Source organism: Canis lupus, chromosome 29, assembly GCF_048164855.1.
Source record: "Canis lupus baileyi chromosome 29, mCanLup2.hap1, whole genome shotgun sequence".
Classification (NCBI taxonomy): domain Eukaryota; kingdom Metazoa; phylum Chordata; class Mammalia; order Carnivora; family Canidae; genus Canis; species Canis lupus.
In genome coordinates, this window is record NC_132866.1 from 11,384,516 (window position 1) to 11,398,143 (window position 13,628).

A 13,628-nucleotide genomic window follows, 5' to 3' on the forward strand; every position below is an offset into this window, starting at 1 on the left:
AGAGTGCGCGAGTCAGCACGAGTGGTAGAGGCAGAGGGAGGAGAGAATCCCAAGCAGACTCCACTGAGCACAGACTTGACACAGAGCTCCAACCCAGGATCCTGAGATCATGACCTCAGTCGAAACCAAGCATCCAACACTTAGCTGACTAAGCCATCCGAGTGCCCCTACCTCATCACTTATTTACCTTTCACTTGGCAGCACAATATTTGACTGACTTCTTCCGGTTTTCTCATCTGTGGAATGGGATAAAACTGTCTGCTGCAGAGAGTAGCTATGAGGGTTAAATAATTTTTATAATTCATGTTATTATTACTGAGAGCGAATGTTTACCAGATAGCAAAATATACTATGAAGCTATGGTAAATAAAACAATGGGGTACTGGTATAAGTACGGTCAAATGAATACCAGAGTAGAACAGACACAGACTCATATAATTTGGGCACCTAGTACATGATGATTAAAGAGGGGGGAAGAGTGAATGTCATGAAACGGTGTTGAAACATATTTGTGGATAAACAAATTATCTGAAGTCTGCTTTTAAATCACTTAGCAGTTAGGAGTGTGGGGTTCATGGGTTAAAAAAATGTCTTTTTACTGTTGAGCTTCCATCCAGATCTATGAACTGCATTGGGTTAACTGTGCTCTTAAGTCTTTTAATCTCCTGTTTTCAGTCAGTCTCACACATCGACCAAAAAAGAAAACATGAAAAGTAAAATAAGGGAACAGATATCGACTAGTTACAATTGAAGTAAATTGGGATGATGAAAATGTTTTGGGATTAGTGATGGTCGTACAATCTTGAGAATATATCAACAGCCACTGACTTGTTCACTTTTAAAAAGGGTGACTTTTATGGCATGTGGATTACATCTCAATTTTTTTTAAAGCGCATTCTAAAAACAAAACAAACTTGTTAGGAGTTTTAACCTAGTGAAGCAGAGAATAAAAAACTAAAAAAAGTGTATTTTCTCCCAAAGACAAAGGTAAAGTTAGAACAGCCTCCTAATTCTTGAAATACATCAACACCTCTCCAAACAGCTACCTCTTTTCACTAGTGTTCAAAAGGTAATTAAAATTATCACAATGGAAAGAAAATGAAGATTTTGAATTGAACACAAGCTATCTCCAAGCAAACTCACTGACTCTAGAAAACAAAGCAAAACAAACAAAAAACTCAGGGAAAACAATAGTAATGTCTATTCTATAATTATTTTGCTTAAGGTGAAACAGCACATATCCACCTTGGAAGCCTAGAAAGTCTGGTAAGAATAAACACATTATTAACAGGGTTAAATGCCCCAAATAATATGTTTTATTGTTTGAGCTTTAAGACAAAAAAAAAAAAATGTAGACGTATTCAGACACTGGTGTTTAGCAGTCCCAGGAGGCATCAGGCATAATTCTGTAATTAAATTTTTTAAAGCACCAAGGCAGGCTATCATATTAATCTAGGTCACCCACCAGGGGGAAAAAATGGCTCAATGAAAGCTGCCACGGTAAGATGTAAATGTCTGGTGCAACCAAGAGCCAAAGGAGACAGGCTAGCAAGGTCCTCTGGCATAAAAATATTCTTTCAACCTTTTAAACATTTTATAATGGGAGAAAAAGTCGGTTTTGTAACCCTGGGTCCTCCAGGAAGAGACAGATAAGGAATTCTGACTTCCTCAGCAAGATAAGAAAACTGATTGGGAAGGCGCTATCTTGAAAAGCATGACCAGTAGGGCAAGCTACAACAATAGTCCTGGAAAAGGTTCAGTTGCTTGCTCTATACAATAACTGACTCGCTTAAAAGGGGATAAACAATTGTGGAATAAAAATTTTCATCAAAAGATTTTTTTTACAACCAATTTCAGGAAAAAATGTTTTTAGATAGACACTCATGACCTCAACTCTAGGAAGTATTCCATCTAGATATTTCTTGACATGGCTAGCCATCTTACTGACATAAAGAAAAGATAGGCATTTGATCCAATGATGAGTGTCCAGCAATTCTTTTCATTTTTTATTAATAATTTTATAGGGAATAAATGACTATATTCTACTTGCTTAAAAAATGTAAATGTTAATGGATAAAACTAAAGTTTCCTTTGACCATTCTTCCCCATTCCATTCACAGATATTCTTTAAATCAAATCCAAACCTCACTTTGTAAGAGTAATTGGTTACCATACTTGGCATTAGTTCTTTTAATCTTACTTGAAAGCTTAAAAAAAACTTTAAAAACCAATTTAACTTTATTTTTCATACGAAACATTCAAATGTACATTGATTTACTGAGAACTTTTTTTTTAAAGGATGAGTCACTGATGGGTATTTGGTGTTGCTGTTTAATTTTTCTTTTTATGCAACACAGCTTTATTTAGTATTTGTATTCAATTCAGCTTCCTTTACACTCAGTTGATAGGCTTATTTAATATTTAATTAAATTATGTAATTACAATAATGAGTTACATGGATATAAACAGGTTTAGGAACAAACACAATCCATGATCCACTGGGAGAGAGGGAGCTTCCTACTCCATCCCCCACCAGTCCCCAGCTTTCAGCCTTCAGAGCATCTAGTGCATCCAACAGGCTTTGCAGAGAGGCAGCGGGGCATGTTGATTAAGCCGGTAAATAGGTTAAGTGAGATTCAATGAAAAGAGCTCCTGAAAGAAATACATATTCATATGTGCCAGACAATCGAAGTGAATGAAATATTTGTGTGAAAAAGCTTTTGCTTTTCTTTTCTTCTGGTACACCTTTTCCAAAGACTGGCTCCGACATGAACTGGTTCAGTAGGATTTTTTGTTAAGATTTTTGAGAGAGAGAGGGAAAAAAAAAAAAAGAAGGATTTTGTGGCATACAACCATGACTTAGTTTGTAGGTTCTGTTGTCACTGCATTAGATACTCTCTACTTTCTATCTCTATATAACCATTCATGCTATGACCAAAGGCAAAAATAAAGAGAGAAGGGGCATCTGTTGCTGATGTTTACGCATTTAGCTCCTTTAGCTTGCTCCTAAACAGACTGTATTCCTGAAGACAAAGCACACCCTGCATCTCTCCTGGGTCCACTTCTCGGCGGAGAGGGTGGGGAATGGCCAAGCAGAGAGCACCTGTTGCCTTAACGAGATCCACTGTGAATGGAGGGGTCAGTACACTAGAGTTTGTAACTACATCCTCACACAAATCCAAAGACAGGTAGATACATATACTCCAAAGTTATTTGTAATGTAATATTCAAATACAGATATTTAAAATCTTGAAGGGCTTCTACAGATGATGCCTCAGGGAGGGGCCTGTGTTCCCACCACATGTACTGGAGAATGGAAACACGTTGGTAAAGAAGGAAAGCGAGAATTAGGAGAAGGGATGACAGTCGGCTCGGCTTTCCTTTCTTCTGTGTCAAACTGATAGCAGGAATACTTAACGTTGTTTCTCTGTCATTTCACATTGACAGTCTGAACCAATTTCAGTCACATGACTCACTGCCCTTTATATATTTTTTAGTTATGTTTAGGTGCATACAAATTTAAATTTGTTTAAAATTGTTATACCTTTCTGGTGATTTAAGCCTTGTTATGAAAAAGTATATCCCTCTATGCATCTCACCTTAAAGTCTGTTTTGGTATTAGTACAGCTACATCAGTTTTCAGTAGGTTAGTGTTTACAAGATTTATTTTATTATTTATTTTTTATTTTCACATACTTAAGGAATTTGTCTGAGAGCAGCCTGTAGATGGATTTGACTGTTCTTCCAGTATAAAAAGCTTTGTGATCCCTGGGTGGCTCAGCAGTTTAGCACCTGCCTTCGGCCCAGGGCATGATCCTGGAGTTCCGGGACTGGGTCCCACATCAGGCTCCCTGCATGGAGCCTACTTCTCCCTCTGCCTGTGTCTCTCCCTCTCTCATGAATAAGTAAATAAAATCTTTAAAAAAATAAAATAAAAAGCTTTGTGAGTTAATGGGAGTATAAACCCATTTATATCTAATTATTGGTATATTTAGAAATTAATCTACCATCTTATTATTTGTCCTACCTGTTCTATTCACATTTCTTGCCTTTTGGGGGATTTTTTAAATTATTATTCTATTTCCTCTTTTATTCACATTTTACAATCTTTTATTATTCTGTTAGTGGTTATATCATAGGGAATGATTACATGAACCCTGACTTAGAAAAGCCTATTTTTTTAACCAGTTTTACCAGTTTCTGGTCAGTAAAAGGACCTTAGAACCAGCGAAAGGACCCCGTTAACTCCTTATCATTTCTACTGCTATGTATTTTAATGTCATTAATTTTAAACTCCATATAAAACCAAATTCCTTTAAATTTACCAACTTATTTACATTTTCCGTGGATCTCCATCCCTTCCCACATCTCCACACTCCCATCGAGTCATTTACCTTTTGCCCAAAGAACTCTCTTTACTGTTTCTTTTTAGTGCAGATACTACTGGTAACAAATACTCTCAGTTTCGGTTTGTCTCAAATGTCTTTATTTTCCTTAAATTTTAAAAGGTACAAAATGCCAGACAGGCACTTTGACAATATCATTCTGTCTTTTGGCTTCCATTGTTTCTATCAAGGCTCACTATACGCTTTTGAATTTAATGTGTACTTTTTCTTTGTCTGCTTTCAGGGTGTTTTCTTTGTCTTCAGTTTTCATCAGTTTCATTATGAGGTGCTAAAGTGTGGTTTTCTTTATACTTTTCCCCTTGTGGTTCAAAGTACTTCTTAAACCTATTTATAATAGGTTTTCGAAAATTCTTGGCTATTATCTCTTCAAATACTGCTAATCTATTGCTGTCAGAAACAGACTCTCTGACTAGTTTCTCTTGATCTCTTTTTGAATGTATGACATCTCTTTAAATGATCTGTTATATAATATTATATTAACACACTATACATTATTAGAGAAGCTAATAATTGGAAAATCTTAATGGTTTATCTCAGGATAAACTATGTTCCAATTTGAAGGATTCTGTCTTATTGTTGTTTTTATAGACAAATATTTGGTAGGAATTTAAATTCAGTATGATGTGTGCATAAAATCTATTTCATTGAAACCCACTGCATAAGCTATTCATGGGCCAGTTAGTACTTTTATATGAATAGGAAGGAGCATGAATCTATAAACTGGTTTTATACAAACTTATACATGAATTTAAATTTCTAAAGATATGAACTCATAGTATATTAATATATCACAGTATATTAATATAATGTTTGTCTTATATGAGTTCATAGTATATTAATATATCATAGTATATTAATATGTTTGTTTTATATTTAAAGCCATTTCTAAAGATATGAGTCATACTATATTAATTTAATGTTATTATATCATAGTATACTAATATAATGTTTGTTTTATTTTTAAAGCCATTTCTGGGACACCTGGCTGGCTCAGTAGATAGAGCATGCAACTCCTGATCTCAGGGTTGTGAGCTCAAGCCCCATATTAGGCATAAAGCTCAGTAAATAAATACATAAGTAAATAAAGCCATTTCTATTTTTTTTAAACTACATTAGCAGAAATGCTTTTTCACCCTTAACGGAAAGAGAACACTATACATCCCTGAATATATTTCAGGGAGCCTTGTACATCAAATAAGTGGAGTTACAAGTAATACTACCACTACACCAGCACCATTTTTTCCAGTCAGGTACCTAGTAGCTAAAAGTGCATCATACTGGACCTTCTAATTCTCTTACTAACTAAAAAGCCAATTATGAATTTGTTAAATTTTCCATACATAGTAGTTACTCAATATTTCTTGACTGGTTGCTCTGCTGCCTACTAAAGGTTCCCCAAGTCTAGGTTTATAGAAAATTGACAATGACTCACCAGGAGAGCATCCAGGGCAAGAAGCTCTTCTAATAGGCACCATTTCAAAAATACCAAATGGTGGAATCAGAAGCATATTCAGGTCAGCTTACTATGCTTAGGATGAATTTAAATGCCTAATAATGACCTGCTATAAAATGAAATAATCTCTTATACTCTATAAAAATATAAAGTCTTTTGTCTGTAATGGTTTTACAAAACTAGAAAAGTCAAACTTATAAAGTATCATTGGGCAAAATGAATTTGTATGTAAAAGTACATTTTCTATATAACTATAGCTTATTCTTCTTAAAGTGATGTGTTCTTATATGTTTATTAAAAACTTTAGTACATATTTTCCTACTTGTTAAGTACAATTATGTATAAGTATATGAAGTATAATTGGGAATTTTTTATATTTATTTACTTGAGAGAGAAAACAGAGGTGGAGAGGGGCAAAGGGAGAGGGAAAGAGAGAATTTCAAGCAGATTCTGCACTGAACATGGAGCCCAACATAGGGCTCAATCTCATGACCGTGAGATCACAACCCGAGCCAAAAATCAAGAGTCAGATACTCAACCAATTTGCCACCCAGGAACCCTGTAATTGGCATTTTTATTCATGATGCTGGTCTACCATCATGAAGATAAATTACTGTTGGAGAGATGCATGCTTCAAGATTGGAGGCCACTGGCCCCTATAAGAGGGGACCCCAAACCCAAAGGCTGTAACCAGCTTGCAAACCAGGTCAATTCAATCAGTAATCTTCATTTTCTGCTCTGGCCGGCTGATACTGGTCCATATCTAAGTAAATGAGAACTTACTATATTTATCAAGATTTCTAATCTTCAACAATTAGACCTGATAATAATTTGATTATAATCACTTCAGAATGTTCAATAAGATAAAAAGTTCAAAAAGAACATAAAGGAGGAAATAAATATAAAAAGCATCTTTGTAGGTGGTCCATACATGTCACTCTTACTGTAACAATCCTCTTCTTTTCCAAACCTAAAAACTTTTAATATCACCACCATGGGAATCACTGAGGAAAACAACTGGAGTTTAAGAACAAATGAGTTTGTAACTGGAAACTGAGATGGTAGTGGAATAGCCTAAGAGGCAAATTGGCCCATCTCTAAAGAATCTCTCTCCCTAAAAATGAATGGGAAATATCAGTGAGGGTGACAGAACATGAGAGAATCCTGACTCTGGGAAATGAACAAGGGGTGGTGGGAAGTGAGCTGGGCAGGGGGTTGGGGTGACTGAGTGATGGGCACTGAGGAGGGCACTTGATGGGATGAGCACTGGGTAATATGCTATATGCTGGCAAACTGAACTCCAATAAAAAAATTTTTTTTAAATCTCTCTCCCTGAAAACATGAATACCTGCCAATTAGAGATGTGTTCAGCAACAAGAAGCTTGCTTGGCTGATGATCCTTGGGAGAGCTCAGAACTATATGTCATATTTATGTGTCTACTTCAAGCTCTGCTCCTGCCAGAGAGGTGGAATCATGTGTACGAAGGTGACTGGAGCTCAGATCAGGGACATGGTAAGTGATGGAAAATTCAGAAGTGTACAGTGATGGAATAGGCTGAAGGGAGCCAAGAGGAGGTACAGGCCATTCAGCACCTAGGTACCTGGGGAGAGAGTAGAAGGAAGAGGAAGGAAGCAGAAAAGAATGAGAAGATGCTTCCCAGACCCAAAGCCATTCAGAGACTAGATGCCCTAAACTACAAGTAAAGAATCTTCTAAGGAGTAGCCAGGAACCTAGTCACCAATGAAAATTCTACCCCCAAAATAAATAATTCTGAGATCCTTATGAATAACAAAATGACTATAAGAGGATTGTATCTAAGTTACAATTTAAATCATTCTTATTTTGGGGATGCCTGGGTGGCTCAGTGGTTGAGCATCTATCTTCGGCTCAGGTTGTGATCCCAGGGTCCTGGGATCAAGTCCCATATCAGGCTGCCCACAGGGAGACTGCTTCTCCCTCTGCCTATGTCACTGCCTCTCTGTGTCTCTCATGAATAAATAAATAAAATCTTTTAAAAAATAAATAAATCAGGGGCAGCCCAGGTGGCTCAGTGGTTTAGCACCGCCTTCAGCCCAGGGCCTGATCCTAGAGACCTGGGATCGAGTCCCACGTCGAGCTCCCTGCATGGAGCCTGCTTCTTCCTCTGCCTGTGTCTCTGCCTCTCTCTCTTTGTGTGTCTTTCATGAATAAATAAATAAAAATTTTTTAAAAAATAATAAATCATTATTTTGGAAGAAATGTAATGTCACAAATACTACTTCCTTAGAATACTTCCCTCAAAGCAACTTTAGTACATTAAAAAAAAAAAATCACCAGAAGTTACCTAAAGAGAGAGGTATTTAACTGTTTAATTAAGATAAAATCAGAAGTAATAACAACACAGTACATCAAAAGCTACCTTCTGACTTAAATGTTTTTAATGGCTTCATTGAGATAGGATTTATAGACCATAAAATTCCACCATTTTAAGTGTACAACTCCATGATTTTAATATATGTTTGAAGTTGTACAGCCATTATCCCAATCCTTACATGTTTGTAATAGTATAAGTTATCGGTAGATGATAAAACAATCTACTTCTCTCACAATGCAACTGCATACAGACAGTTACACTCATGTTTAAACATAAGAAGCCCTGCCAGCTTCTCTCCTCTGCCCTGCAGTGCCCTCAACAACTAGGGTTTTCTAATGGCTTTTCAGGAAAGTACTGAAGCAAAGCTAGTGACACTCCACTCATTCATCACTGAAGTATATAAAATATTTCATGTCATTAGTGTCCTAGCAAAGTCTCCCCAGCAGACTAAAATCACACTTTTGAAACCATATGCATAATACATTTTACCATTTTAATGATTGAGACATCTTCACCACTTCAGGAGTGGAGAAAACACCAGATGGCGAGCGCTATTTTAACAAACGAGAGCTGCTTGAGTGAACGGTGTCTCTAGCTGTTCAACACTATGAGTAGTAACTCAGTTACTAAACCAAGAGCCTCTAATGCCAAATTAATGGAGATTCCTGACAGTTTTCAAACTATTTCTGAAAGTATCATTGAGTATATACTTTGGCTTTTCATATTCAGATATTTCTTACCTTGAGCTTATCTTCTTCTTAGTCTTCAAAATAAATTTGAAAGAGCTTTTGTGACCCATTTAAAGTGTGCAGCTTAAAGCGACCTGAGTGAAGATAACAGCTATCTCCCCAACATCACACAGAAAAGAGAAGAAATGTCAATCATGTGGGCCTTCTGTATGGCTGCTGACTCTGCCAAGAACCATCTTTCCTCTCACTCTCCACCCTTATCCTGGCCTTGTCCAGATGATCTCACTCATATTTCAAGTTTGACACAGACATCACGTCCTCGGGGATACTGTCCAACCAGGGCCCCCCACTGCACCAGTGAGGCCCCTCTGTCATTTGCCTTACAACATACTACACTCTTCTTCAGAAGCTTAAGCCTAATGATCAAGTGGTGTGATCAGGTCATTAATGTCTATCTCTTGGATCCAATCCTACACTCCTGGAGGCTTTGAGTTTTGTTCATCCTACAGTCCCCATTACTGAGTGTAGACCTTGACATGCAGTAAGCATTCCACAATTATTTGTTAAAGTAGTATTTGCTGAAATATTTATGAATAGCCCTGCTGTAGGGGAGCAGAGGGGGACACATCCCATCTCCCTGGAGCTTATTCTTAGGGTGGGAGGGGACCAAGAGAAAAAAAGGAAAACAGAAAATTAATATGTAATTACAGTTGCGATAAAAATTTGACTATCATGCTTATGTCCTCCTGGACCCTACAATGGACAAAAGTTTATATTTCATGAAGCTTTTCTTTCATCTACTTAGCACATGACATATTCCTTCTATTTTCTGTTCTTCATATCGATAAATCCCAATGACCAAACCAAAATCAGGCACATCAAGTTGTCAGAGAGAGAGAGACAACATTACACCCTAGCTGAAAGTCCACCTGCCCGCAATTGTGTGGGGAAGAGGCCTTCCAAATCCAAAGAAGACTAACAGTTCTAAAAAGGCATTTTCTAAACACCAGGGTTAACAGAACAATTTTCTGGCAGAGCTTGATAAAAGGAAGGGCAATTATCAGCAAAGGATATAATTAAATAATACTTTAAAATTCTTCCACCACACATTTTTTTAAAAGGAGCATATGGATTATGGAATATAACTTTCACTGATGCTAATATTTAACCATTAAAAACATTACTTTTTATAGATCCCCACCATGTAGTCTTTTAATGACATGTTAGTATCATTAGTTTCAGCAAAAGTTAACATTATTAGAAAAAACAATCCAAGTTTAAAATTTATTCAAAATTATATAGCCAGGACTTAAGTGGTTCCCTAATGGAATATCTGACACTGGGACACCTGGATGGCTCAGCGGTTAAGCGTCTGCCTTCGGCTCAGGGTGTGATCCTGGAGTACCAGGATCGAGTCCCACATTGGACTCCCTGCGTGGAGACTGCTTCTCCTTCTGCCTATGTCTCTGCCTCTGTCTCTCTCCCTCTCTGTATCTCATGAATAAATAAATGAAATATTAAAAAAAAAAGAATATCTGACACCTCTAAGTGACCCTTAAAACTAAGGGAAAAAATTAATAGCCAGCATCTATTGCTTACTATTACCAGGAACCATGCTAAGCACTTAAGTGAGTTTTATTAAATCTCACAATGATCATATCAAGGAGATGTTAGCTTTGTCTTACTGTGGACAACACAGACATCTTAGATGAAATAACCTAACCTAAGGCTATTGTGTGATCTTCAAGGTTAGTCCAACTCTGGGGTCGGTGCCTAGTCAATGATATCTGGGAAATGACCTATCTCACCAAGAAATAAAGAGTAAGAAGCAACAGTGGGAATTCTCTTTGATATGCTTTTGTAATAAGCATTCCAGTAGACATTAAGTTCCTGTTATGAGCTGAACTCGATCCCCTCAAAATTCACATGCTATAGTCCTAACCTTCAGGACCTTATAATGTGGCCCCATTTTAGAGACAGGGTTTTAAAGAGGTAATTAAGTTAAAATGAGGTTATTAGGGTGGATTCTAATCCCACATAACTAGTGTCTTTAGAAGAGGACACTTGGACACAGATGCACACAGAGAAAGGACAGCGTGAAGATGGTCAAGATGATGTGAAGACACAGAGAGAATACAGCCATCTACAAGCCAAGGAGAAAGGCCTCAGAAGAAACCACTTGCCAACACCTTGACCTTGGACTTCTAGCCTCTAGCATGGAGAGAAAATAAATCTCTGTTAAATTCCCCAGTCTACGGGACTTTGCTATGGCAGCCCTCACAAACTGATCTAGTTTCTAAGTCACGCCTGCTTACATTCCACCCAGCTCAGAGTTCAGTGACAGTCAGGAACCGTGGCATGGCTCACCCACGCCGCTGTTAGACTGTCAATGACATCTGTTCAAATAAACTTATGTTCCCATCTCACTAAGCAAGAACAAAAATTCATGCATTGAAATGTGGAGAAGTAGGAGGGAAACAGGAGTGAGAAAGAGTTTAAGTACAGACATGTTATTCCCCCATCCTCTACCCCCAGAAGGTAAGATGCTCCTAGAGGAAAGTTGCACCTGAAAGGATCATGTTAGTTCTAGTCCGCCCAGGGAATAAATCTCCACTGGCTAGGCCAGGCCAATGGTGTGGCTAGAGCATGAGCTTTAGCAGGGCTTAGGGAGGGGAGGCATCCTAGGGCAGAGAATGCAGGGAGCAAACGGAGAAGGGGAAGATGGATGCAGAAGCGCGGGGAGCTGGGGGCGCAATGTGGGGGCTGTGTGACACACTGGGGTGTGGCTGCAGTTCTCTCTGGGGGTGGTGGGTGAGGGAATGAAGAACAGTGGTGGTGGGGGGGGGGGTAGCAGCAGAAAAGATGTTCCTCTGCTTCTTCCCCACTCCTTCTCTTAAGGGCCAAACATTAGAAGTGATGTGACAAGAGAGAAAAAAAAAAGTACAGATTACTTTCCCTGCCTTTCTTTCCTTTCTTATATTTTCTGTCTTCACTTCTCCCTTTTCTAAAATGTCCTGTAGAACAGAAAGCCTCACTGCTTATCAACCACTTGTTTTGAGTCTAAACAAAGGCAAGTGGTGCCAGGAGGGAAAGCACTTGTAAACAAAGGCTGACTGCAGGAGATTACCAAATTCACCCCCTCAAAAATGACCAGACTTTCACTGCATCATAAACACATCTACCAACAACTTATATTTGTTCACTGCTAGAATGAAACTTTTGGGTTGTCTGCCAAGTCCAAGGCCTCCCAGTCTGACAGAAGAAGTCAATCTCTGGAGCTGAACTTTGTGACCAGGACCATCCTTGGCCCAGACAGGGCCTATAAAAATCTCTGTCCCAGAGGTCTGAACTAGACTCCCTGCTCAATCCCTGACGGCTAGGCAGTCTCCACTGGTTTGTAGGGAAGAGCAGCTGTCGGATGGCATGAGGCCTGAAGGTACCATGTCAGAGCAGAAATTTTGTCCTATGGACACAAACAGAAAGCCAAAAGAAGAGAAAAAATAAAAGAGATGTATAGAGAAGTGGTGCTCAAGACCACCTGCCCCAAAATGTAATCTCGGACCTTATAAGACATCCATTTCTTGGTTTTGGTCCCTTAGGTCCTAATAAAACTTTGTTTTATGTATACCGATAGGTTTGTATTTGCAACCAAAAGGGCCTTGATAAAATGGTTATCATTTGAGAGACAGAGAAAGGGGAGAGAGTTCAGTGCTTAGGTAAGAACATACAGAATGTTAAAAGTGAGTTGTTACCTGACATCTTATGGAAATCCTTTTCTCTCTTTCCTGTTACCTTCAGTAGAACAGCAATTTCTCAAAAAAATAGTGATAATTTATTAAGTACCTTCAGGTATATATCTCATTTAGATTCATAAGTCTATAGGGGAAAAAGAGGGCAGTTATTTTTACTCTTGTTTTACAGCTTACAAAGTAGAGGCTCATGGGCATTGTGGTCCCAATGAATCAGCCTCCTGGGATGCCAGCCTTTGGGAACCTCCCTCTGATGCTGACTTTGGGCTTGGCTACATGATTTCCTTTGGCCAACGGAGTATTAGCAACCTCAGTGACACAAGCAGAGGCTTGATAAACCTTTGCACACAGAGACTGGTCTTCTTGGCACCCAGCCACCACTCCGAAAAAATGTCCAGGTGTCCAGGACAGAAAGACCCAAAGGGGAGGCTTTATGAAATGAGTTATCTGGACAGAGAGGTTCCAGGAAAAGTCCCCATTGAAGGCTGCCACACAACCCCAGACAATAGCGGGAAAAGGGCAAAAGAGTCACTTGGTCCATCCATAAAATTGTGTGATGTTATATGTTGTTGTTGTTTGAAGGCATTAATTCCTGGGGTCTCAGTAATAGATAAATGAAACCCCTGTTAAGTAGCCCCCTCTATATCACGAAGCTAATAAATAAAGTTTAGATTCAGATCTCCTGACTGATTTCAGTGATTTATTCATTGCTCCAGGATGTGAAATTGAAGAAAAATAACTCAAAAGTTTCATAAGCTTCACTTAAACAATAGAAAATGAGTTTTAGCTCAGAACACTCAGCTATGAAATTATCCTGTCAGCATATAAATGAATTAAAAATATATTTATGTAAATGTGGACAGGTAGGAGAGTATTACTAAAATACTTAGCATGGTTATACAATGTCTAAATGCTTGTCTCTTTGTACCAAAAGGATTACAAAACTACCAAAGACAGAATATACAACAATGCTTATT

At 38.1% G+C, this 13,628-nt stretch overlaps 1 protein-coding gene across 4 annotated transcripts in view; it reads right to left on the reverse strand.

Annotated features, from left to right (window-relative positions):
• INPP5F (inositol polyphosphate-5-phosphatase F) overlaps positions 1-13,628 on the reverse strand; it is an 87,242-nt gene that overhangs the window by 51,517 nt on the left and 22,097 nt on the right. For 2 of the 4 annotated variants that reach the window (XM_072805096.1, XM_072805095.1), the window contains exon 3: positions 188-274. The exons of the other annotated variants lie outside the window; for them this stretch is intronic. In XM_072805096.1, coding sequence (XP_072661197.1) covers positions 188-274 — 87 coding nt within the window. The remainder of the gene's footprint in view (positions 1-187; positions 275-13,628) is intronic. 4 annotated transcript variants of the gene reach the window in all.